This window comes from Pongo abelii, chromosome 3, assembly GCF_028885655.2.
Source record: "Pongo abelii isolate AG06213 chromosome 3, NHGRI_mPonAbe1-v2.0_pri, whole genome shotgun sequence".
In the NCBI taxonomy this organism is placed as follows: Eukaryota; Metazoa; Chordata; class Mammalia; order Primates; family Hominidae; genus Pongo; species Pongo abelii.
In genome coordinates this window covers 63,428,364-63,454,929 of record NC_071988.2, presented here as the reverse complement: position 1 = coordinate 63,454,929, position 26,566 = coordinate 63,428,364, and the positions used below count along the sequence as shown (strand labels likewise).

Here is a 26,566-nt window from a genome sequence, read left to right as displayed (position 1 = left end):
CTTGAAACTGCTTGCTATTGCTTCCAAGTAGCTATAAATCAACCCAATAATACTTCAGACACTGTAAGTTTTATAGCTTAACAATATAGTGCCAATCACTAATCAATGTTATTTCCTTAAGCCAAAGAGAATTCTTGACAAACAACTTTGTATCAGTCCACTCCCTGTCCTCCTTTTATGTCTTCACAAACCTGCTCATAACAAACGCCAAAGGGAGATCATATCCAAAGTTACTTGGGTTTAGTCTTCTGGGCAGCTATCCTCACTTTGGCTCAAGTAAACTCTTTAAATTATATTTTGTGCCTCAGCCTCTTCCTTTTAGGTCAACACATTCTTTTAAATACTTTAAAACTACTTAAAAATTAATCTACCAAGAGTTTTAGTTATAATAAAATAACTTTTATGGGGCATTTTCTTTTATGGGGCATGTTGTCCTGTCAAAATTTGACTCAGGAACTGCAAAGTATAGCCATACAGGCTACACAGGGTTATATACAGGGCTATAATTTGCATAAATTGCTCTGTACATAATTTCCCTGAGGACCTAAAGATAAAAACATTTATTATTCAGAGATTGAGATAAGGACAGTGAAGGTTGCTGTCATGGCCTCTGTTCCTAGAATGGTTTATAGCCCTGAGGCAGAGGGGTAGGGACCTAAAGCTAGAAGGACTGAATGAGAGACATTCAAAAGTCTACTTTCCCCATTTACTAGACAAGACTGGTGAGGCCTAGGGACAGTGGGTAACACTTAGTACAACCAGGTATTTTTAAATTAACTGTCTTGGAGGAATGGGGGAGTGCAGGGGTGCAGGGAAATTGTTCTATTAGAAGAGACTTCAGAGAGCTGATATATCTAAATGTGCTGCATAATTCTTGATTGACTCCTTGTCCAAAACATATGTATTCATAAAAGATATTTTTAAGTCAGTTGGGAAAATCTGAGTAAGGATGACGTATTAGATGGTATTAGGAATTACTGTTAATTTTGTTAGGTGAGAAAATGGTATTGTGGTTATGTAGAAGAACGTTCTTGAAGGGATTCATAGTATGCCACACCAAAATAAGCTACTCTGGCATAAGGATTATTTTGAGCTAAAGACAACTGAAAAGAAACAGACACAAGAAAAATATTCTCCACCCAGTAACATCCTCACTCCTGTCTCTACCAGGAAGGGCAGGACACTCTTCATCACTGGATAAAGCTCTAGATTCTTATCATCCCAGTGAGGCACCAGAGGAATCTATATAACAAACCTTGCTAAAACAACCTTTAATTTCTATTAAATTAAACACTCTAAATATCGACCATATACGTTCAACAAGTTGAATACATAGTTTCACCCATGTATTTACCATCCCACAGTTTGTCACTCCTAGAAGCTCAAAGACCCTTTCTGTTGTCTTATCACTTCTCTACAAATTTGCTGTTCTTTTGTTAAGAATCTACATAAGCCCAAGTTCTAACCACCCCTTTGAGTTACTTATCACTGAGCTCTCCTATGTGTATGTGTAAAGCACTTGTTAATAGACTTCTGTTTGTTTTCCTCTTGTTAACCTGTCTTTTGTCCGTCCAATTTGCAGGGCCCCAGCTAATAAACCTAAAATGGGTACAGGAAATAGAATTTTTTTTCTTTCCAACACCTTTATGTTTTGAAGGTGCATGCTGAAGTACACAGGAATAAATCGTCATGCTATGTTCAGTTTACTTTCAGTTCACTTTCTACAAATGCAAATATACACACACATAGAAACAATTATATAAATATGGCAAAAGGTTACTTGTTGAATCTGTATGGTCAATATTTAGAGTGTTCATTTTCTCATTCCTTCTACTTCTCTGTGTTTTTGAGATTTTCTATAATAAAAAGTTTTTAACAAAACTACCAAAGAGGTGCTTATTTTTCTAAAAAGTGTGACAAGTTCCTGAAATTAGAAATGAAAAGATCTTAAAATACCTAATTTAATCCCTGAAGCCAATGACTATCAAAAACTCTATGGATGTATATGTGTGCAGTATATAGTTGCTTTTTCTTGAGTACTGTTATATACTTTGTAAAACCTTAAAACCAAAAATATGTCTTTTAAAATAGTATATTAACATTTTGAAATACTATGGTAATTACCTTGATCTGTATAGATGAATTATAACCCACACATCTTTTTCTGCATTTGTGACTTCATTCACATACTGATTTCCAGAAATTTCTCTTAATTCTCCAAATTTTTGTTTTTTCTTAAGAGCTTTCCATTCCTGTAACCGCTTCTTTCTAATTAAAACATGAAATTAAATTACATAAGACTACTGTCATATTCTTAAGGTTATTCTCATATGTAATAACAATTTAGGGCAATGAATATAATGCCTATCCATATCAAACACTTTAAATGATGGGATAACCATGAATGATCTTATAAAGCCAATTTCTCTTTTTATATGCAAATTTGTATTATCATGGATATTGGAAAGTACAAGAAGTTTGCTATTAACTTTTAAATTTGTTTGTATTTAAGACTAGGTTTAGTTTAATTATATCCCATTTGTCAATTTTGGCTTTTGTTGCCATTGCTTTTGGTGTTTTAGACATGAAGTCCTTGCCCATGCCTATGTCCTGAATGGTAATGCCTAGGTTTTCTTCTAGGGTTTTTATGGTTTTAGGTCTAACGTTTAAGTCTTTAATCCATTTTGAATTCATTTTTGTATAAGGTGTAAGGAAGGGATCCAGTTTCAGCTTTCTACATATGGCTAGCCAGTTTTCCCAGCACCATTTATTAAATAGGGAATCCTTTCCCCATTGCTTGTTTTTCTCAGGTTTGTCAAAGATCAGATAGTTGTAGATATGCGGCGTTATTTCTGAGGGCTCTGTTCTGTTCCATCGATCTATATCTCTGTTTTGGTACCAGTACCATGCTGTTTTGGTTACTGTAGCCTTGTAGTATAGTTTGAAGTCAGGTAGCGTGATGCCTCCAGCTTTGTTCTTTTGGCTTAGGATTGACTTGGCAATGCAGGCTCTTTTTTGGTTCCATATGAACTTTAAAGTAGTTTTTTCCAATTCTGTGAAGAAAGTCATTGGTAGCTTGATGGGGATGGCATTGAATCTATAAATTACCTTGGGCAGTATGGCCATTTTCATGATATCGATTCTTCCTACCCATGAGCATGGAATGTTCTTCCATTTGTTTGTGTCCTCTTTTATTTCACTGAGCAGTGGTTTGTAGTTCTCCTTGAAGAGGTCCTTCACGTCCCTTGTAAGTTGGATTCAATGATAGACTGGATTAAGAAAATGTGGCACATATACACCATGGAATACTATGCAGCCATAAAAAATGATGAGTTCATGTCCTTTGTGGGGACATGGACGAAATTGGAAATCATCATTCTCAGTAAACTATCGCAAAGATAAAAAACCAAACACCGCCTGTTCTCACTCATAGGTGGGAATTGAACAATGAGAACACATGGACACAGGAAGGGGAACATCACACTCTGGGGACTGTTGTGGGGTGGGGGGAGGGGGGAGGGATAGCATTAGGAGATATACCTAATGCTAAATGACGAGTTAATGGGTGCAGCACACTAGCATGGCACATGTATACATATGTAACTAACCTGCACATTGTGCACATGTACCCTGAAACTTAAAGTGTAATAAAAAAAAAAGACTAGGTTTAAATCATAGCTATAGAGAGTTTATCTAGATGTTGTGCCAACAAATTCTCATGTACAAGTTGAATACTTCATTAAGGAGAATAATGATATCCAACATTTACCAAGTGCTTGCTATGTTGCCAGGCACTATTTTAAATACATAACATTAATGAACTTAATCCTTGTAAAAATGTTACAAAGCCAGTACTATTATTATCCCCATTTAAATGTTAGTAACTATCATGCTAAGATGATCTTCACTTTGAAGCCTCTGTGGATATTTGTAATTACTTGTTATAAATATAGATTTATTATAGATAGAGAGGTAGTAGAGGAGAGTGATTATGAGCTTGGATTCTAAGCTCAGACTACACTGGGTTTAAATGCCAGTTCCAGTACTTGTTAATAGCATAAGCTTGGGCAAGTTATTTAATCTCTCTACACTTCAGTTTCCCTAACTGTACATGGGAATAATACTAATAGCTACTCACAAGGGATTACTGGGAAAAAAATGAAATAATACATGTAAATTTCTTAGCAGGGTGCCTGACACACTGTGAGCATTCAATAAATGTTGCTATCTATTTATCTATCCATAGAGAAGCTTGAAACTGTTTAAAAAACCAACTCTCTCAACATTTACATAATTTGACAATTTCGCTGTTGAACGCCTGGATTCATGAAGCAAATCTAAATGGTTTCTGACTGTCTGCAAGTTTATTAACATTTCATGATTCTATACCTCTAAGTTTGCTGGGAGTATTTACTCCCTTTCTTTCTCTGTGTATTAACCATATTTTCTTATTTTATGTATTCTTGATGCTCTGGCATCTGACACATTGCTGACTTCATAGAGTCTGCCCCTCCCAGGGCTAGTGAACTCCATGAAATAGCAAACACTCTTCAAATGCAAACCAATCAATCTAGGGACCATACCTTCAATCACTTCATTTATCAGACTGAGCCATGATCCCCTGCCCTAATCATTCCAGGGCCAGGTACCAAACAACTAGAGATAGCCTCTACAGCCCAGAGCCCACCAAAATTATTGAAACTAGCCAATCCTAACTCTGCTTACCCTGCCTTGCCATGCTTTTCCCACAGAAACCACAATAAAAGCCTTATGCCCATGCTTTCCCCTTGCTCCTTCTGATCAATTCAGGTGCTTCACTGCATGGCCCCTGTGTGGCATGATGTGGCATGCACCCCTCCTCTTGGAAACTGTGAGTAACCAACTATCCTTTCAATAGCAACCATATCCTGACACACTTGAATAAAAACAAAACCCTGGGTATATTTTAAAACATTTTGACCTTATTTCCCATGCTATTAACATTTCAAATAAAACCTCTTACTTTACGTAACCAGTAATCCAAGCAAAATCAAACCTAGAGGAGAATGCCAAGGATAGTAACCCAAGGCTGGGGACCTCTCACAGTTTTCAAATTGAAGTCCTTCAATTTTTCCTCCACTGGCCCAGATATTTGGAACCTAGAGTTACTCCACAGTTCTTCTGGGAGCCCTACTTTGTTTGCACCGAGTATCTAACTTCCCGCAATTTGATCTTACTGGCTTAATATCATTCAGAAATTTCAAAATATTCTTGTTCCAATGATGACACCATGCTCTAATGGTACAACTATCAACAACTTCCCTTCCTCCTCCCCTCTTCCACTTCTTCCTCCTTCACATTTTTCTCTGTTATTTCAATGGAATTGGGCAGGGGAGAACAGTAAATACATGGGCTGGTTTTGCCATTAGAAGTACACACAGTGTTCAATGGCCTGCATTTTTCACCTAACAAGCCTATCAGTTGGGATTCAGTTGCATAAACAGAAGGCCCACTAGCTATTTTAAGCAGAAAAGAGCTTAATATGGGGGAATTAAATGCTTTATCAACCCAATAAAAAGAAGGAGCAGGCTCTAGGCTGGGATACCAGGAATGACTCTCAAAACAACATGCAAAACTGGTATGCCAAGGCTTTCTCTACCACAATCCAGAAACTAGGGAATCTGGAACTACCACTCCATTGTTGGCTTTACTATCAAACTATTCTGAGAATCAGAAAGCCGGTGTAACAACTTTTGTCTCTAGAAACCCATCTCCTTAGTAATAATCTGAGGATGAGAAACTGTTGCCAAAATAATGGCTCCATTGGACACTATGCTCCATACCTGGTTGACGGGATCAATCACATCCCAAACCTCAGCATCATGCAATGTACCAGTGTAACAAGCCTGCATGTGCATCCCCTGAATCTACAATAAAAGTTGAAATTATAAAATAAAAAAAGAATAATGGCTCCAAAACCATAATGCAAATTCTAGATTAGTACCAACTAAATGGATGCTTTGTGTGTTTCTACTTTTTTTTTTTGTTTGTTTGGGATGGAGTCTGTCTCTGTCACCCAGGCTGGAGTGCAGTGGGCGATCTCGGCTCACTGCAAGCCCCGCCTCCCGGGTTCACGCCATTCTCCTGCCTCAGCCTCCCAAGTAGCTGGGACTACAGGCGCCCGCCATCATGCCAGGCTAATTTTTCTATTTTTAGTAGAGACAGGGTTTCACCGTGTTAGCAGGATGGTCTCGATCTCCTGACCTTGTGATCTGCCCACCTCGGCCTCCCAAAGTGTGGGATTACAGGCGTGAGCCACCGCGCCCGGCCGTGTGTTTCAGCTTTTTTCCCCACTTAATTCTGAATTCACATCCCTGGTGAAATGTCTAAATCATATTCTTTACCTTTACTGCAATAAAGTCTGAGAAATATCCTTTTAGTTTTTTAGCTTCCATGGTACTGGACTACACTAAGAGAAAGGGGAATATATGTCAAAAAGGCCAATTTAGTATTATATGCCACAAACAATATACTGCAGATTTGTTTATTGCTATGTATAAATTTTTTTCATCTTTTTAGCTAGAAGAGCTTCTGAGCTGACTCCCTTGTTATTTTACAGCTAATTATCTACACAATAATATTTGTCTCTCCTTTTTTGAATATTACATCTTTTTTTAAAAAAAATCTTGTTCTAAGATACTGGCTAGGACCTATTGTATGGTGTTTAATAACAGAGATGAGGCCTAGCATCATGGCTCAAGCCTGTAATCCCAGCACTTTGGGAGGCCAAGGCGGGCAGATCACTAGAGGTCAGGAGTTCGAGACCAGCCTGGCCAACGTGGTGAAATGCTGTCTCTACCAAAAAATACAAAAATTAGCCGGGCATGGTAGCATGTGCCTGTAGTCCCAGCTACTCTGGAGACTGAGGTAGGATAATCGCTTGAGCCCAGGAGACAGAGGCTTCGGTGAGCTGAGATTGGGCCACTGCACTCCAGCTGGGGCAACAGAGCAAGACTCTGTCCTCCTCCCCCCAACAAAAAAAAAACAGAGATGATAGTGAACAATTCATCTTTTTCTCATAATAGTAACTTTTAATGTTTGTTAAAATTTTTATCAAGTAAAAAAAGTTCCATTACTTTAGCTTATCACTAGTTTTTGTTTGTTTTTTGTTTTTTGTTTTTTTTGAGACAGAGTCTCGCTCTGTCACCAGGCTGGAGTGCAGTGGCATGATCTCAGCTCACTGCAACCTCTGCCTCCCGGGTTCAAGCGATTCTCCTGCCTCAGCCTCCCATTTATTACTAGTGTTTAAAAAATATTTTCTTGCTGTTTTGTTTTTACTTTAAATGAGGAATTTGCTTTAAATCAGCACTATCAAGATAAGTACAGAATTTCTTAAGAACAAGTAATATTTTTAGAAGAAATCCTTTTTTTTTTTTTTTGAGACGCAGTCTTGCTCTGTCGCCCAGGCTGGAGTGCAGTGGTGCAATCTCGGCTCACTGCAACCTCTGCCTCCCAGATTCAAGAGATTCTCCTGCCTCAGCCTCCCAAGTAGCTGGGATTACAGATGTGCACCACCATGTCCAGCTAATTTTTGTATTTTTTAGTAGAGACGGGGGTTTCACCATGTTGGCCAGGCTGGTCTTGAACTCGTGACCTCGTGATCCGCCTGCTTTGGCCTCCCAAAGTGCTGGGATTACAGGCGTGAGCCACCACGCCCGGCCAAGAACAAGTAATATTTTTAAACATTCAGGTACAGAAATGAAAATAATGCCATAATTTGGTGGCAACTAAATTTGTGATTTTGATGTGGAATATACAAATAAAAGAATTTCTATTTATGGTATCGCTCTTTAATCTCTGTGGTGGAGACAGGTAGGGTGATCATCATTATAGCTTTCTCTTCTGGGGAAGCTACATTTACCTGGAAGACTACATTTGCCAGCTTGCCTTGCAGTTGGATTAAGGTCATGAGACTAGATTACAACCCATGCCACATAAGTGAAAGTGATATATACATTTCAATGACTCACCCCTAAAATGTCCCACGTGACCTTTCACACGTTCTGATTCACACAACTGGAAGTAAAGGTTTCTGAGATTATGTAGCCCCTAATGAAACAGCCCAGGTTCATAGTCATCGCCTGGAGGAGAGCTACTCAGGAGAACTATAGGATAAGCATCAAAGAGTTGTGCAACCATCACCACTACCTAATTCAAAAACATTTTCATCACTCCACAATAAACCCATATCTATTTGTAGTTACTCCCTATCCCCTATCCCAGGCCCTGGTAACCAGTAATTACGTTCTGTCTCTATGACTTTTTGTACTGGTTTCTTTCCCCTAGCATGTTTTCATCCACATTGTAGAACATATTGGTACTTCATTTCATTTCAATTATGGCTGAATAGTATTCCACTGTATAGATTGATGACATTTAGATTGTTTCCATTTTGGGGTTATTGTGAATAATGTTGCTATGGCCATTCCTATACATGTTTTGAATTTTCTTGGGTATATACCTAGAAGTGGAATTGCTGGGTCATATGCTAACTTTATATTTAACCTTTTAAGGATCCACCAGACTGTTTTTCAAAGTGGCTGTACCATTTACATTCCCAATGGCAATTCAAAGGGTTCCAATCCTCACCAACTTATTTATTATAACACCTTAGTGTGTATGAAGTAGTCTCCCAATGTGGGGTCTTCCCTAACTCCAATAGTTAGTGTCAGAATTGAAATGAATTGTAGAACAACCAGTTGGTGTCCAGAAAGTTGAAGAATTGGTTGTGGGGGACTCTGCCCCAACATTTCATGTCAGAAGTGTTATGAGTAAAACACACCAGAGGAACTAAAAAAGTACAGTAACTAAAATAAAAAAAATACATTGGAGAGTTCCAAAAGCAGATTTGAGGAAGCAGAAGAATCAGCAACCTTGAAAATAGGACAACTGCAATGATCAAATCTGAGGAACAGAAAAAAAAAAGAATGAAAAAAAATAAACAGGGCCTAAAGGGTCTGTGGGATGATATAAAGCAGACCAACACACATGTTGTGTGAATCTCAACAGAAAAGAGAGAGAAAAAAAGCATAAAGAATATTTTAAGAAATAATGGCTGAAAACTTCCCAAATTTGATGAAATACACGAATCTATAAACCCAAGATGTCCAACAAACTCCAAGTATGATAAAAGTATGATAAACTCAAAGACACCCACATGGGGATACATCATAAACTACTGAAAGGCAAGAAGAGACAATGAGAATCTTGAAAGCAGAGAGAAGCGAGTCATCACATACAAGGGATCTTCAATAAGACTATCAGCCAGTTTCTCAGTAGAAATTTTGGAAGCCAAAAAGGCAGTGAGTTGATATTTTTTAAATGCTCAGAGAAAACAACTGTCAAAAGCAAGAATTTGATATTTGGCAAAACTATGCTTCAAGAATGAGGGTAAATTAATGCATTCCTAGATTTAAAAAATAAAAATAAAAACAAAAAAACACCAAGGGACCTAGACCTGCCTAAAAAATATGTGAAAGGAGTACTTCAGGCTGAAATGAAAAGGCACCAGATAGTATCCAAAGCCACATGAAGAAACGAGGAACATTGTGAAGTTAACTACATAGGGAAATATAATAGCCAGTATTACCATTTGGCTTTTACATAGGAAAATGTAAAAGCCATTATTGGAATTGATTTCCTTTTTTTTTAATTTTTGAGACAGAGTCTTGCTTTGTTGCCTAGGCTGGAGTGCCGTGGCGCGATCTTGGCTCACTGCAACCTCTGCCTCCCAGGTTCAAGCAATTCTCACACCTAGCCTCCTGAGTAGCTGGGATTACAGGTGTGTGCCACCATGCCCGGCTAAATTTTTTGTATTTTTATTAGAGACGGGGTTTCACCATGTTGGCCAGGCTGGTCTCGAACTCCTGACCTCAGGTGATTTGCCCACCTTGGCCTCCCAAAGCACTGGGATTACAGGCGTGAGCCATCATGGCTGGCCTAGGGCTGGTTTCTAACTTCTCTTTTTTTCCTGTATGATATAAAAGGTAAATACATAAAGCAATAATAATAAATCTATGTTAATGGATGCACAATATATAACAATGTAGTCTGTGACACTAACAAATGAGAAGGATGGAGATGTGTTTACATGCTATTGACTCTAAGTTGGTATTATTCAAAGTAGGCTATTGTAAGATGTTAATTTTTATCCTTAAGATAATCACTATGAAAAAACTAAATGATACACAGAAAATGAAAGAAGGAAATAAAAATGGTACACTACAAAAATCAGCTAACTGTGAAAAGAAAGCAGTAATGGAAGACTTAAAAAACAAAAATTATATAAGAAATACAGAAAACACCCAAGTAGCAGAAGCAACTCCTTTCTTAACAGTACTTACTTTAAATGTAAGTGAATTTTAAATTAATGTGATTAATCTCCAAGTAAAGGCAAAGATTGGCAAAACAAATTTAAAAAAAAGCATGTTCCAGATTTCTCAGTCTTTTTTTTTTTTTTTGAGATGGAGTCTTGCTCTGTCGCCCAGGCTGGAGTGCAGTGGCACAATCTCGGCTCACTGCAACCTCTGCCTCCCAGATTCAAGCAATTCTCTTGCCTCAGCCTCCCGAGTAGGTGGGATTACAGGTACAGGCCACTACACCCAGCTAATTTTTGTATTTCAGTAGAAACAGGGTTTCACCATGTTGGCCAGGCTGGCTTGAACTCCTGACTCAGGTGATCCGCCTGCCTTGGTCTCCCAAAGTGCTGGGATTACAGGCATGGGCCACTGTGTCTGGCCTTCTCAGGCCTCTTTTATAAGGCATTCATTAATCCCATTCATAAAGGGGGAGCCCTCATGACCTAATTACCTCCCTAAGGCTCCACCTCTTAATGCCATCACGTTGGTGGGGAATTAGGTTTCAACATATGAATTTGGGGGGGACACAAACATTCAGACCACAGCACCATCATTTAGTGGTTTTTATGGAGGTTTCATTAGATAGGCATGATTGACTAAATCATTGGCCACTGGTGATTAACTCAATCTCTAGCCCCTCTTCCCTCTCCAGAGAGCAGGGAATAGCGTTAAAAGTTCTAACCTTCTAATCACATGGTTGGTTCCTCTGGTAACCAGCCCTCATCCTAAAGCTACTAGGATCCCCTCCACCAAGGATCATCTCATGAGCATACCAAAGGTACTTTTATCACCCAGTAAATTCCAAGTATGTTTGTGTCAGGAACTAGGGACCAAGATCAAATATATATTTCTTATTATCACAGTTCCAGAATATTTTTTATTCCTGTTTATAACTTCTATTTGTTTATTGCTATTCTCTTTTTGATCATACGTTATATTCCTATCTTTTTAGCTCTTTAAGCATCCGTAAGATAGTTGTCTTAAAGTCTTTGTCTAGTAAGTCTGACTTCTGGGCTTCCTCAAGCACATTTTCTGTCAGTATATTTTGTTCCTTTGAATGGACTATACTTTCTTGTTTGTGTATGCCTTGTGATTTTTGTTGAAAACTAGACATTTGAATCCTATTATGTGGTAACTTTGGAAATAAGTTCTCCTCCTTTGCTGGGGTTTTGTTTTTGTTTTTGTTTTACTTGTTGTAGGCTGTCTTTGTGCTGGGGATCATTCTGAGGTATAAGCTTTAAGGTCTTCTCAGGTATTTTTTGAGCCTGCATCTTCCCCAGAGTAAATGCATTGGCTTTCTATATTTTCCCAAAAGCATAGTTGGTTTTGAATCTTTAAAAAAGGTTATAGCTCTTTTAAATTCTCTGATAGCTGCCTGAGCCAGTGGGAGTTCACACAATGGCAGTCAGCCTCTGTCCCTGTACATCCATGTTCAGAAGCAGCAATCTGTAATAAGAACACAGAACCCCAATATTTGGAGGAAAAGGTCCTTATTGTCCACCCTGGCTCCAGCAAGCTGTGTCAGAAATACAGGTTGTCAGCTGCCTGTCATGGAGCTAGGGGTTGAGTATGAACAGCTGCTACTGAACTGAGGGCTGAAGTCAACTGATACTGCCATTTACCAGCCAAGTTTTCACTTGGAAACTACAAGCATTCAATATTCTCCAGAGTACTAAAACAGTCACTTCAGACAGTTACTGCTAGTACAATCTTTGATTAGGTAGAGATGGATTTTTGGAGCTTCCTATTCTGCTATTTTCCCTAATGTCTCATTAGTGGGTTGTTTTTTTTTAAAGAGTTCTTCAATTAGGGTTTATTTGAAGTTTTCTTATAATTAAAGTTATGCGTTACTGAAAACGATACCACAGAGGTGATATGTCCTTCTCAGTACAACATACCAGGGGTTACTTGATCACCTCCCAGCATATTTTACTGGTGATATTAGCCTTGATCATTTGCCTAAGATAGTATCTGCCTATAAACTTACTATTTCCTCCTTTATAATTACTAAATATTTGGGGAAGAATTCTTTGAAATTATGCAATATCCTGTTTGTGTTTAAACTTTCAACCAATCATTTTAGCATCCATCACTGGATCTTACCCATAGGAAATTACCACTGTTCTGATGGTGATTTTTCTATTTCTCTAATTTCATTTACATTTATTAATTAAAATTCTTCTGTAAGGGAGAGAGATTACTTCTTCCAAATTTGTTCATGTATTAAGTTATTTATTTATATCACTATGGACTTTTATAAATTCATTTCATTATCTGCTTTACAATCCTATCATATAATTATTGATTTTGTTGTTCAAGTTGTTCTAACTTTGGCCCTTGGGAGATCTTTCCATTTGACTCCTGGGACTTTTTTTTTTTTTTTTACGTACTTCCTTACCTACTGGCAACATAAGATGCTTCATATTCATATTATACTTTCCTAACACACACCGTGGGATCAAGCAGTTCACTAAGGAGCACTGATTCCTGTTATTAGAGAACAGTATTTATTTGTTTTTTGTTTGTTTGTTTGTTTGAGATGGAGTTTCACTCTTGTTGCCCAGGCTGGAGTGCAATGGCACGATCTCGGCTCACTGCAACCTCCACCTCCCAGGTTCAGCGATTCTCCTGCCTCAGCTTCTCAAGTGGCTGGGATTACAGGCATGTGCTACAACGCCTGGCTAATTTAAAGACACAGGTTTCCATCATGTTGGCCAGGCTGGTTTCAAACTCCTGACCTCAGGTGATCCACCCGCCTCGGCCTCCCAAAGTGCTGGAATTACATGTGTTGGTCACCGCACCCTGCCTGAGAAAGATCTGAGTGCTATATGTGCTCATTGCTCCTGGAGTGTGGCTGTTCTAACTCCATTCACTGGTGGCTTTTGGTTTTTATTTTTGTTTTGTAGAGACAAGGTCTTACTATGTTGCCCAGTCTGGTCTGTAACTCCTAGCCTCAAGCAATCCTCCCACCATAGCCTCCCAAAGTCTGAGATTACAGGCATGAGCCACTGTGCCCAGCCCCAATTCACTGGTTTTTTTGTTTTTTGTTTTTTTTTTTTGAGGTGGAGTTTTGCTCTTGTTGCCCAGCCTGGAGTGCAATGGCGCAATCTTGGCTCACCGCAACCTCTGCCCCCCGGGTTCAAGCGATTCTCCTGCCTCAGCCTCCAGAGTAGCTGGGATTACAGGCAAGCACCACCATACCCGGCTAATTTTGTATTTTTAGTAGAGACGGGGTTTCTGCATGTTGGTCAGGCTGGTCTCGAACTCCCGACCTCAGGTGATCCGCCTGCCTCGGCCTCCCAAAGTGCTGGAATTACAAGCATGAGCCACTGTGCCTGGTCCACTGTTTTTTTATTATTAAAATGACCTTGCATTCCTGCAACCAATACTACTTGATCAAGATTTATTATTTCCTTAAATTGCTGGACTTAATTTGCTAATATTTCCTTAAAGATTTTGTGTTTAAAGTCATGAGGGATATTTGTAGTACTCTGTTTTAGTGATGTCTTTGTCTGGTTTCAGTATCAGGATAAATACTGGTCTTGTAAAAAGTATTTTAGAAATTAGAACAGGTTCATACATTTCCCAACTTATTTTAGTTGTGAAGTAAGTTGGGAAATGTATGAACCTGTTCTAGTTTCTAAAATAATTTGTTTAAGAATAGTAATTAATTATTCATGAAATGATAGTCACCTTTGACAGACATCATGCTAGAAGGAAAATCATGGCCATCTTTTTACTGGCCTCTTATTGCTATTTTCCACCTTAATCATATATAGCTTGATGAAGTTATATTATACATGATTGGACAATTTTCTATTAAATCAAAGGCAAAATATTAAGAAAAAATGATGTAATGATGTAATAAAATTCCACCTTATATAAAGGGAGTTTCAAAATGTTACTTAAAAATTAGTTTTGTTCTTTGTAAAATCTATGTGACAAGACAAATCTCTTTAGTTTTATTCTTATGATACTTCATTCAAAAATTTATAATTAACCCAAATGAATCACTGTACCTATATGTTTCAATAGCTTGCATATCTTCTTCATCAAATTCATCTTCAGCTTCCTTCAGCTGTGCAAGAGTCATCTTTTCAAATGGTTTCACTAAAACAACATAAATTATAGATTATCAAATTGTTTAAAAATTTTTTTACCATACAGTCAATGTCTAGAAAAAACTGTCTTATATAAAGGAGATCAACAGTATCTTTAAACAGCTGGGTGCGATGGAATCCCAGTACTTTGGTAGGTCGAGGTGGGTGCATCACTTTAGGTCAGGAGTTCAAGACCAACCTGGCCAACATGGTGAAACCCTATCTCTACTAAAAATACAAAAATTAGTCAGGTGTGATGGCAGGCACCTGTAATCCTAACTACTCGGGAGGCTGAGGCAGGAGAATCACTTGAACCCGAATGGCTGAGTTTGCAGTGAGCTGAGATCGCACCACTGCATTCCACCCTGGGCAACAAAATTAGACTTGGTCTCAAAAAAACAAACAAAAAAGAGTATCTTTAAACAAACATAAAGCAGCCAGCCACCAAAAAAAGCTATACATACTATAGAAAGTATAACATTAAAGTATTACTCCCTCAAAGTTCATAGAACTGACAGGCTACATTTAAAACTAGGTATGAAAATCAATTAGATTTCATAAATTTAGATTTCCCTCAAGTACCTGGAAATCTTGATAAATAATACATACTATAAAGAATGATCAAAATAGATGGTAATAAGGTAGAGGGACATGGTGGGAGAAGAAAGCTCACTTGGTTACGCATAAGGATATTTCAGCTCTGTTATTAATTAGCATGTGATTTTCAACATGTGAAATTAGTCATTTTAGGTGTCATATCCAAATACTGAAAGTTGTTGAGGGTTATATTAAATGTTTATTTGTTTTGTTTTTTGAGATGGAGTCTTGCTCTGTCACCCAGAGCAGTGCAGGAGTGCAGTGGCGCGATCTTGGCTCACTGCAAGCTCCACCTCCTGGGTTCACGCCATTCTCTTGCCTCAGCCTCCCGACTAGCTGGGACTACAGGCACCCGCCACCACACCCAGCTAATGTTGTTTTTGTATTTTTAGTAGAGATGTGGTTTCACCGTGTTAGCCAGGATGGTCTCGATCTCCTGACCTAGTGATCCGCCTGCCTCGGCCTCCCAAAGTGCTGGGATTACAGGCGTGAGCCACCATGCCCGGCCTATATTAAATGATTTCTAATGTCCTCTCTCCCACTATGTTCATGAAATACCTTACTACTAACTTAACTGTATTATTCCCATCATCCAGCCCACCAAATCTACAACCATACCCATTGCTTCTTTCTGTAAACGTAAAACCATTTCTTCAATTTCATCTTTTGACTCTTCTTTAGGAGGAAGAATGCCGAAATCTCTTAAAATGTCATTCCATTCTGTATCTTCATTGGGATCCTACACAAAAAGAAAAGAAAAGAAAATTAACATGGTTGTACACTTTAATATGTATTTGGAAAATTCATTAACATGTAGCACTCCCAAGTATTCAGTTGTTCATGAACTCTACAGTTAATTGGTTTTGAAGAATAAAGCAAAGTGACCTACTTTTTCCTGCTTCCCAGCACTAATGGGATTATATGCTCCACTGAAAACTTTAATAAAATATCAATTTAGAATACACATATAGAATGTTAAGGAAGTATCTCCTAAGTCATGGAAAATTTGCTGAAGACTGTATTGGGCAAAACCAATTCACATCATACACAAATACAGTTTGGTTTCTTTTTCTACATAAGCATTCAAGACCATCAGATGAACTTCCTTTTTTCTTTTTTTTATTATACTTTAAGTTCTAGGGTACATGTGCACAATGTGCAGGTTTGTTACATATGCATACATGTGCCATGTTTGTGTGCTGCACCCATTAACTTGTCATTTACATTAGGTATATCTCCTAATGCTATCCCTCCCCCCTCCCCCAACCCCATGACAGGCCCCGGTGTGTGATGTTCCCCTTCCTGTGTCCAAGTGTTCTCATTGTTCAATTCCCACCTATGAGTGAGAACATGCGGTGTTTGGTTTTTTGGCCCTGCAATAGTTTACTGAGAATGATGGTTTCCAGCTTCATCCATGTCCCTACAAAGGACATGAACTCATTCTTTTTTATGGCTGCATAGTATTCCCTTTTATTTATTTATTTTTTTTGAGACACAGAGATTCTTGCTCTATCACCCAAGCTGGAATGCAGTGGCACAATCTTGGCTCACTGCAACCTCCACCTCCTGGGTTCAAGTAATTCTCATGCCTCAGCCTCCTGAGTAGCTGAGACTACAGGCTTGCTCCACCAGGCCCAGCTAATTTTTGTATTTTTACAGGGTTTCCCCATGTTGCTCCAGCTGGTCTTGAACTCCTGGCCTCAAGTGATCCTCCCTCCTCAGCCGTCCAAACTGCTGGGATTATCTTTGCTAATTTTAAAATTGGGTTGTTTTCTTACTACTGTTATTTGAGTTCCGTATATATTTTAAGTAGTAATGCCATGTCAAGTGTATTGCTTGTAAATAGTTTTTCCCAATATATAGATTGCCTCTTCACTTTGTTAACTGTTTCCTTTGCTTGCAGAAGCTTTTTAGTTCGATGTAATCTTGTCTATTTTTGCTTTTGTTGCCTGAGCTTGGAGGATTAAATCCAAAAATTCACTCCTTGGACCAATAGTGTGTAGTATTTCCCCTGTGTTTTCTTCTTGTATAATATTTTCACAATTTCAGGTCTTATATTTAAGTCTTTAATCCATTTTTAGTTGATTTTTATAGATGGAGTGGGATAAGGGTCCAATTTCATTCTTCTATATGTGGATATCCTGTTTCCCAACACCCATTATTGAAGAGATTGTTCTTTCCCCCATTGTGTGTTCTTGCCCTCTTTGTCAAAAATCAATTGACTGTAAATGCATGAGTTCATTTTTGAGTTTTCCATTGGTCAGTGTCTATTTTATGCCAGTACTGCACTGTTTGGATTACAATGGCTTTGCAATATAGTTTGAAGTCAGGTAATGTGACTGCACTGTTTGGATTACAATGGCTTTGCAATATAGTTTGAAGTCAGGTAATGTGATGCCTCTAGTTTTCTCCTTTTTGCTCAAGATTGTCTTAGCTATTCAGAGTTTTTTGTAGTGCCATATGGATTTTAGAATTGCTTTTTCTACTTCTGTATAAAAGAGCATATTGGAATCTTGATAAGGATTATATGGAATCTACAGATTGCTTTGGGTAATATGAACACTTTAACAATAATTTTTCCAATCCATGAACATGGAATATCTTCCTATTTATTTGTGTCTTCAACTTCTTTCATCAACATTTTATCATTTTCAGTCTATGAATTTTTCATGTCCTTGGTTAAATTTATTTCTAAGTATTTACTTTTTTGTAAATATTATAAATGGGATTATTTTCTTGATTTCTTTCTCTGATAGTTCATTGTTAGTATACAGAAATGTTACTAGTTTTTTGTTGTTGTTGTTTTGTTTTGTTTTTTGAGATGGAGTCTCACTCTGTCACCCAGACTGGAGTGCAGTGGTGCAAACTCAGCTCACTGCAACCTCTGCCTCCTGGGTTCAAGCGATTCTCTTGCCTCAGCCTCCCGAGTAGCTGGGACTACAGGTGCCTACCACCTCGCCCGGCTAATTTTTGTATTTTTAGTAGAGATGAGGTTTCACTATGTTGGCCAGGCTGGTCTTGAACTCCTGGCTTCAAGTGATTCACCCACCTCGGCCTCTCAAAGTGCTAGGATTACAGGTATGAGCCACCATGCCTGGCCAGAGATGCTACTAGTTTTTATATTGATTTGGAATCCTGCAACTTTACTGTATCCATTTATTAGTTCTAACAGTTTTTTTGATGGGGACTTTAGGGTTTTATATACACAAGATTACATCATCAGCAAACAGCAACAATTTCACTATTTCCTTTTCCCGTCTGGATGCCTTTTATTTATTTCTCTTGCTTACTTGCTCTGGCAAAGACCTCTGGTACTATATTGAATAGAAGTAGTGAGAATGGGCATCCTTGTCTACAAAAAAAAGCTTTCAACTTTACCATTGAATATAATATCATCTGTAGGCTTGTCATATATGCCTTTACTGTGTTGAGGTACATTCCCTCTATACCTAATTTGTTGCAAGTTTTTATCATGAAAGGATATTAAATTTGGTTGAATGCTTTTTCTGCATCTAACAAGATGATCATATGATTTTTGTCCATAATTCTGTTAATGTGGTGTGTCACATTTGTAGATTTGCATATGCTGAAACATCCTTGCATCCACAAGATAAATCCCACTTAATTGTGGTACATTATTCTTTTAATGTGCTGTTGACTTCAGTTTGCTAGTATATTGTTGGGGATTTTTACATCTGTGTTCTTCAGAGATAATGGCTTGTAATTTTCTTTTCTTGTAATGTCCAGGTCTGGCTTTGATATCAAGGTAATGCTGATCTCATTAAAAAGATTTAGGGCTGGGTGCAGTGGTTCATGCCTGTAATCTCAGGACTTTAGCAGGCCAAGGTGGGTAGATGACCTGAAGTCAGGAGTTCGAGACCAGCCTGGCCAACATGGTGAAACCCTGTCTCTACTAAAAATACAAAAATTAGCTGGGCACAGTGGCAGGCACCTGTAATCCCAGCTACTCGGGAGACTGAGGCAGGAGAATCACTTGAATCTGGGAGGCGGAGGTTGCAGTGAGCCGAGATTGCGCTTTTGCACTCCAGCCTGGGAGACAAAGTGAGATACTGTCACACACACACACACACACACACACACACACACACACAAAATTTAGAAGAATTCCCTCCTTTTCTATTTTTGGAAGAGTTTAAGAAGGATTGTTATTAGTTCTCCTTGAAATGTTTGGTCGAATTTACTGGTGAAGCCATCAGGTCCCGGACTTTTCTTTGATGGGAGACTTTTTATTTTTTATTCAATCTCCTTATTTGTTATTGGTCTGTTTAGATTTTGTATTTCTTCTTGATCCACTGTTGGTAGGCTATATGTGTCCATGGATTTATCCATTTCTTCTAGGTTATCCAATCCATTGGCATGTAACTGTTCTGTGGTATCAGCTGTAAGGTCTCCTCTTTTGTTTCTGATTTTATTTGAGTCTTCTTTATTCTTAGTATAGCTAAGGTTTTGTTGATTTTATATTTTCAAAAAAACCAAAGATTTTCTGGATTTTTTCTATTGTTTTTCTAGTCTTTATTTCATTTATTTCTGCTGTTTGTTATTTATTTCCTTCTGATAACTGTAAGCTTAGTTTGTTCTTTTTTGTTTTAGGCATTTATTGCTATGCATTTCCCTCTTAAATCTGCTTTTGCTGCCTTCTATAGGTTTTGTTGTAGTTCCATTTTTGTTTTTCTCAATATATTTTAAAATTTCTCTTCTAATCTCTTCTTTGACCCATTGGTTGTTCAGTAGCATGTTGTTTAGTTTCTACATGTTTGTTAATTTTCTAAGATTTCCTCTGTTATTCATTTCTGTAATAGAAAAACTGTACTCATTAAACGATAGCCCCTCATTCTCTCCTCTTCCAAACTCCAGGAAACCATTGTTCTATGTTCTACTTTCTACCATGTATTTGACTATTCTATGTACTTCATGCAGGTGGAACCATACAATAGTTGTCCTTTTGTGACTGGCTTATTTCGCTTAGCGTGTTTTCAAGGTTCAACTACATTGTAGCATGTAGCAGAATTCCATTCTTTTTCAACGTTGAATAATATTCCATTGTACCTATATACCACATTTTGTTTATTCATCCATCAATGGACATTTGGGTAGTTTTCACTTTTCATTATTAGGAATAAAGCTGTTATAAAAATGGGTATACAAATACCTGTTTAAGTCCTTACTTTCAATTCTTTTGGGTACATACCTGGAAGGAGAATTACTGGATCATATGATATCTGTTTAATTTGGAAGGAAATTACCAGTTTTCCACAGCAGTTGCGCAATTTTACATTCCCACCAGCAATGCAAAAGGGTTCTAATTTGTCTATATCCTTATCAACAGTTTTGTTATTGTCCATCTTTTCTATCATAAGCATTCTAGTGGGTGTGAAGTAGACTGTGGTTTTGAGCTGCATCCCCCTCATTATTAGTGATGTTAAGCATCTTTTCATGTGCTTATTGGCTATTTGGAGATCTTCTTTTAAGAAACATCTATTCAAGTTTGTCTTAGTCCATTTTGTACTCTACAACAAAATATCTTAGACTGGGTAAATTATAAAGAACAGAAGTTTATTTTTCACTGTTCTGGAGGCTGGGAAATCTAAGATTATGGCACTGTCAAGTTCATTGTCCAGTGAGGGTCTGATCTCTTCTTTCAAGATGGTACCTTGAACACTGTGTCTTCCAGAGGAGAGGAACACTGCGTCCTCACGTGGCAAAAGACAGAATAGTAAAAAATAAAAATAAAAAATAAAAAAAAGGGACATACTCTCTTTAGCAAGCCCTTTTATAAGGGTATCTAATCTCATTTATAAGGTAGGAGACTTCATGGCCTAATCACCTCTTAAAGGCCCCACCTCCTAATACTATCACATTGGAAACAACTGAATTTTGGAGCAGACACACTCAAACTACAGCAAAATCTTTTGCCCATTTTTATATTGGGTTGTCTTTTTGTTGTTGAGTTTTAGGAAGTCTTTATATCTTCTGGATATTATCCTCTTATCAAATATATGATCAGCCAATATTTTCTATTCTGTGGGTTGTCTTTTTTTTTTTTTTTTTTTTGAGGTGAAGTCTCAGTCTATTGCCCAGGATGGAGTGCAGTGGAGTGATCTCACCTCACTGAGAATTCTGCTTCCTGGGTTTAAACGATTCTCCTGCCTCAGCCTCCTGAGTAGCTAGGATTACAGATGCCCACCACCACACCCAGCTAATTTTTGTATTTTTAGTAGAGATTGGATTTCACCATGTTGGCCAGGTTGGTCTCAAACTCCTGACCTCAAATGATCCACCTGCCTCAGCCTCCCAAAGTGCTGGGATTACAGGTTTCAGCCACTGTGTCTCACCACTTGTCTTTTCACTCTCTTGATAATATCCTCTGATGCAAAAAAAATGTTTTAAATTTGGTAAAGTACAATTTATTTTTTTCTTTTGTTACCTGTGCTTTTGGTGTCATAACCAAGAAATTACTGTCAAACTCAATGTCATGAATCTATCTTATGTTTCCTTTTAAGAGATTTCTACTTTTAGCTATAGGACTTTGATGTAGTTTGAGTTAATTTTTGTATACAGTTGTGAAAGAAAAATAAATCTCAGGACCCCCAAATCACTAAGCCAAGGGAAAAGTTGGGAACTATGTCAGGCAAACCTGCCTCCCATTTTACTCCTAAATAAAATAGCTACAAAGACACAAGCCACACACCTCCCTCACAATTTGCCCAAAAGGAAATTCCTTGTGGACAAAGGACAGACAGAACTGAAAGTCATCCCTCTCAGACTCACCTGAGACAAATGCATATCTGATTGCTTCCTCTGCTCTACTGTTTATGTAAAAGTGCAGACTCACTGAGCCAGACTAAATTGTGTATTCAGTGGAAGGCTAATCAAGGATTCAAAAGGATCAAGGACTCTCTTATCTACTTCTGACCTGAAAGCCCCCTCTTCAAGTTGTCCTGCCTTACTAGACCAAACCAATGTACATCTTACACATATTGAATGATGTCTCCCGAAATGCAAGCTGTACCCCAACCACACTGGACGCATGTCATCAGGACCTCTTAAGGTTGTGTCACGGGTACATCCTTAACCTTGGCAAAATAAACTTTCTAAGTCAACTGAAACCTGTTTCAGATATTTCAGATTCACAAAGTCTAAGATAAGGTTCCAACTTCATTCTTTTGCATGTGGATATCCAGTTTACCCAGCACCATTTATTGAAAAAAAATTAACTGTTGCCGATTTAATGGTCTTGGCACTCTTGTTAAAAATTTTTTGAAAATATACGTGGGTTTATTTCAAGGCTTTCTACTCTACTCTATTTGTCTGTTTTACAGTTTTCAGTATTTATAAGTTCTTTTTTTTTTTTTTTTTTTTGGAGTCTTTCTCTGTTGCCCAGGCTGGAGGGCAGTGGCACGATCTCGGCTCACTGCAAGCTCTGCCTCCTGTGTTCATGACATTCTCCTGCCTCAGCCTCCCAAGTAGCTGGGACTACAGGCGCCTGCCACCAAACCTGGCTAATTTTTTGTATTTTTTTAGTAGAGACGGGGTTTCACCGTGTTAGCCAGGATGGTCTCGATCTCCTGACCTCGTGATCCGCCTGCCTCGGCCTCCCAAAATGCTGGTATTACAGGTGTGAGCCACCGTGCCCAGCCAGTACAGATGTTTTATAACCTATTTCTGATCATTCTGTTATCTAAAAATCTCTGTAAATCTGTTTCTCTTGGTTCATGGTCTCATGGTGGCTTATTTCCTTGTGTGCTTGGTTACCTCTGACTGATTTCTGCTTTCTGTCCTCGAAAACTTACTGATGGGAATTCCTTGAAGCCTAAACTAAAGACATCTTCCTCTACAGAGGATTTATATTTTTTTCTTCCAGGTATTTGAGGGTGCTACAATATATAACGAATTCACAGTTTAAGGTTGCTGGACCACCCAACAATATGACTCAGGTTACAAATCCATATGAGAGCTGTCTTAGGCCGAAATGTTTTTTGACAGGGTTTACTCCTTTTCATTTTCTCCTCTGTTCCACTAAGGACCAAGATATCCTTCCCTGAATTCTCCTAGACATGTGTTTACCTCTGGTTCACCCTCCTATTCATCTCCCATCCTTTGATGGACCCAAACCCTTTGGTTCCACCTCAAATAATTTTCTATCATTCTGACGTCTTAGCTGGGACAGACTCCTGTAATAAAAGACAGATTAACAAGAGAAAAAGAGTTTATTAGTATGTATACCTCATGGATACATTGGAGATACCAGGGAAAATTAGTGTATCTCAAAGAGGTTGGTTAAAATTCAGGCCTAAATACCATGTTTCACTGAAACAAAAGAAGAAGGGTATGTGGGAGGCAAGTTATGGGGAGGTAACCAGGAAAAGCAGGGTATATTAAGAGTAAGCTTTGTCAGCCAGGCACAATGACTCAAGCCTGTAATCCCAGCACTTTGGGAGGCCAAAGCGGGCAGATCCTTTGAGGTCAGGAGTCCAAGACCAGCCTGGCCAACATGGTGAAACTCTGTCTCTACTAAAAATACAAAAATTAGCCAGGTGTGGTGGTGCACTCCTGTAATCCCAGCTACTCGGGAGGCTGAGGCAGAAGAATTGCTTGAACCCGGGAGGTGGAGTTTGCAGTGAGCTGAGATGGCACCACTGTACTCCAGCCTGGATGACAGAGCAAAGCTCTGTCTCAAAAAAAAAAAAAAAAAAAAAAAAGAGTAAGGTTTGTTGTGCAGATTTCAGGTGGTACCTTTTCCATCTTGAGCCCAACAGTTTGAGATCAGCCTGGGTATGGCGAGACCCCATCTCTACAAACAAAAAATTAACTGTGTATGGTGGCATGCACCTGTAGTCCCAGCTGCTAGGGATGCTGAGGTGGGAGAACACTTGAGCCTGGGAGGTTGATCATGTCACTGCACTCCAGGCTGGGTGACAGAGCGAGATCCTGTCTCCAAAAAAAAAAAAAAAAAAAAAAAAAGACATGAACTATGAATTTTTTTTTCCCCCGAGATGGAATCTTGCTCTGTCGCCCAGGCTGGAGTACAGTGGTGCACTCTCGGCTCACTGCATCCTCCGCCTCCTGGGTTCAAGTGATTCTCCTGCCTCAGCCTCCCGAGTAGCTGGGACTACAGGTATGTGCCACAACGTCCAGCTAATTTTTTTTTGTATTTTTAGTAGAGACGGGGTTTTGCCACGTAGGCCAGGCTGGTCTTGAACTCCTGACCTCAAGGGATCTGCCTGCCTCAGCCTCCCAAAGTGCTGGGATTACAGGCATGAGCCACTGCCCTCAGCCATGAAATTTTATCTAACAGAAACAGGTACCACAATCTATTTGCTCAAACTATGAAGGCATTTACCATGCCATTAATAGTTATATCTGTCTTCTTCTTATTCCCTCATTAGTAAGCTCTTAGAACAGGTCCGTATCTAAAACATAAGCACTGAATAGCTGGCTGTTGAATTAATCAGTAAACCAACAAAGGTTAATGTGATGTTGCCTTCACTGTCAATGACATTTCAATCCTGAAGAGCAGATGCAAATCAGGACAAATCTGCAATGTTTTTACACACATATAAAATGTGCTTGCTACGAATCCATTATTAGCATGAAAGGACTGGCCATAAAAAATTATATGTAATTGATGTTCAAAATATCCTAATAAATTATACAGTATATACAAACACCCAAAATTAAATATGTAAAATGAGAAAAATCCTAGTGGTTTTAATCTGCAGGAGCAGGTGGGGAAAAGGTGTTTCTGTAAGTTAGAAAGACAATTTTACTGTACTAAAAAAAAAAAAAGGACAACACAGGCTTCTGATTAATAAGGAACCGTTAGACAGAGGAGGAGACTTCTAAGAAACATTTTGGAAGTCTGAGTTTTTGTTTGTTTGTTTGTTTGTTTTGAGGCGCAGTCTCACTCTATCGCCAGGCTAGAGTGCAGTGGCGCAATCTCGGCTCACTGCAACCTCTGCCTCCGGTTCAAGCGATTCTCCTGCTTCGGCCTCCCAGGTAGTTGGGGCTACAGGCGCACGCCACCACGCCTAGGTAATTTTTGTATTTTTAGTAGAGACAGGGTTTCACCAGGTTGGCCAAGATGGTCTCAATCTCTTGACCTCGTGATCCACCCGCCTCCACCTCCCAAAAGTCTAACAGAGTTTTTGAGGTGAGGTGCAAGAAACTCTAGGGACATATGGTATTAAGACATATGCGACTAGTAGGTTTTCTGTTCTTATTTTTTAAGGTAGTGGAGAAGGACAATCAAATTGAATTACACTTGGGCTAACGTTGCTGGTCTGTTAAGTCAAAAATAGTATGCAGCAGTAAGATTTCTATGATTCTGGTGTGAAACACAATACGTAACAACTCTTTTAACGTTTTCTCCAGCGACAGACACAAGTCTTAAAAGCTGAAAAAATGGCATTTTCCTAGAGGATTTTTCTCAAAACTAGACACAGAAGCACGCAAAATTTAGCACTTTTCAAGAACAAATGTTAGAGCCTAACTCCTGTGTCCGCCCTCCCCATTTGTGTCCCTTGGCTTCGGGCCCAGCTGGAGACCCACTGGGTGTTCCAGGGTGGCCCGGCGGGTCCCGACCCTCACCTGCATGATGCGCTGCTCTGCCCCTCACGAGCCCGCGTCGTCCCGCAGCTGGGGAGGCGCCACGGATTAAGACCCGCAGCCTTCTCCAGGCTGGAAGAGTGCCCGCTTCAGGCCCGGCGGTTTCGAGTGCCAGCCAGAAGAGGGAGAGGCGAACAAGGACTTGTTACGCACGGGCGGGCGTGGCAGCTTGGTTGCCAGGCAATGCAGAGGCCTAACACAGGGGATGCTTGTGGGTACTGACGCGCCAGGTCTTGGAGCATCTATCCCAAGCACTGCATTTCCTGTTCGCTGTGTGGTGCTGGTGCTGACATTCCTGTCAACTTTTCCCTCCACCACCACCATTGAATCAACCGATTGTTTCAGAGCCTCGGGCACCCTTCAAACCCTGAGTCCTGTCTTCATGGAGAAATAACAAACTCCTGGGGTGGAGAACCCTTCAGAGGAGGCGTTCTCAACCTGGAATCCATAGACTATATATTTTTTTGTTTTGAGACAGGGTCTTGCTCTGTCTCACCGACTGGAGTGAAGTGGTGCAAACACTGCTCACAGCAGCCTCCACCTCCAGAGCTCAAGCAATCCTCCTGTCTAAGCGTCCCATGTAGCCGGGATCACAGATGCATGTGCCATCATACCCAGCTAACTTTTTTAATTTTTTTGTAGAGACAGGGGTCTCACATGTTGCCTAGGCTGGTTTTGAACTCCTGAGCTCAAGTGATCCTCCCACCTCAGCCTCCCAAAGTGCTGAGATTACAGGCATGAGCCACTACACTTAGCCCATACAATGTATTTGGATAGATTTTAGGGAATATCTTGCCCCCCAGCCCCCAAGTGTACACGTAATTTTGTTGTATGTGTACATTTTTT

The 26,566-nt window shown here is 39.2% G+C and overlaps 1 protein-coding gene across 2 annotated transcripts in view; it reads right to left on the bottom strand.

Annotated features, from left to right (window-relative positions):
- PDCL2 (phosducin like 2) overlaps positions 1–25,981 on the bottom strand; it is a 37,030-nt gene extending 11,049 nt beyond the window's left edge. The window contains exons 1-4 of one of the 2 annotated variants that reach the window (XM_054554002.2): positions 25,703–25,981; positions 15,713–15,833; positions 14,417–14,507; positions 2,125–2,268 (exon numbers count right to left, since the gene is read on the bottom strand). In XM_054554002.2, the coding sequence (XP_054409977.1) occupies positions 2,125–2,268; positions 14,417–14,507; positions 15,713–15,833; positions 25,703–25,708 (362 nt within the window). In that variant the 5' untranslated portion in view covers positions 25,709–25,981. The remainder of the gene's footprint in view (positions 1–2,124; positions 2,269–14,416; positions 14,508–15,712; positions 15,834–25,702) is intronic. The other variant, XM_002814782.6, reaches the window with a different exon arrangement.
- Between the last annotated feature and the right edge of the window lie 585 nt (positions 25,982–26,566).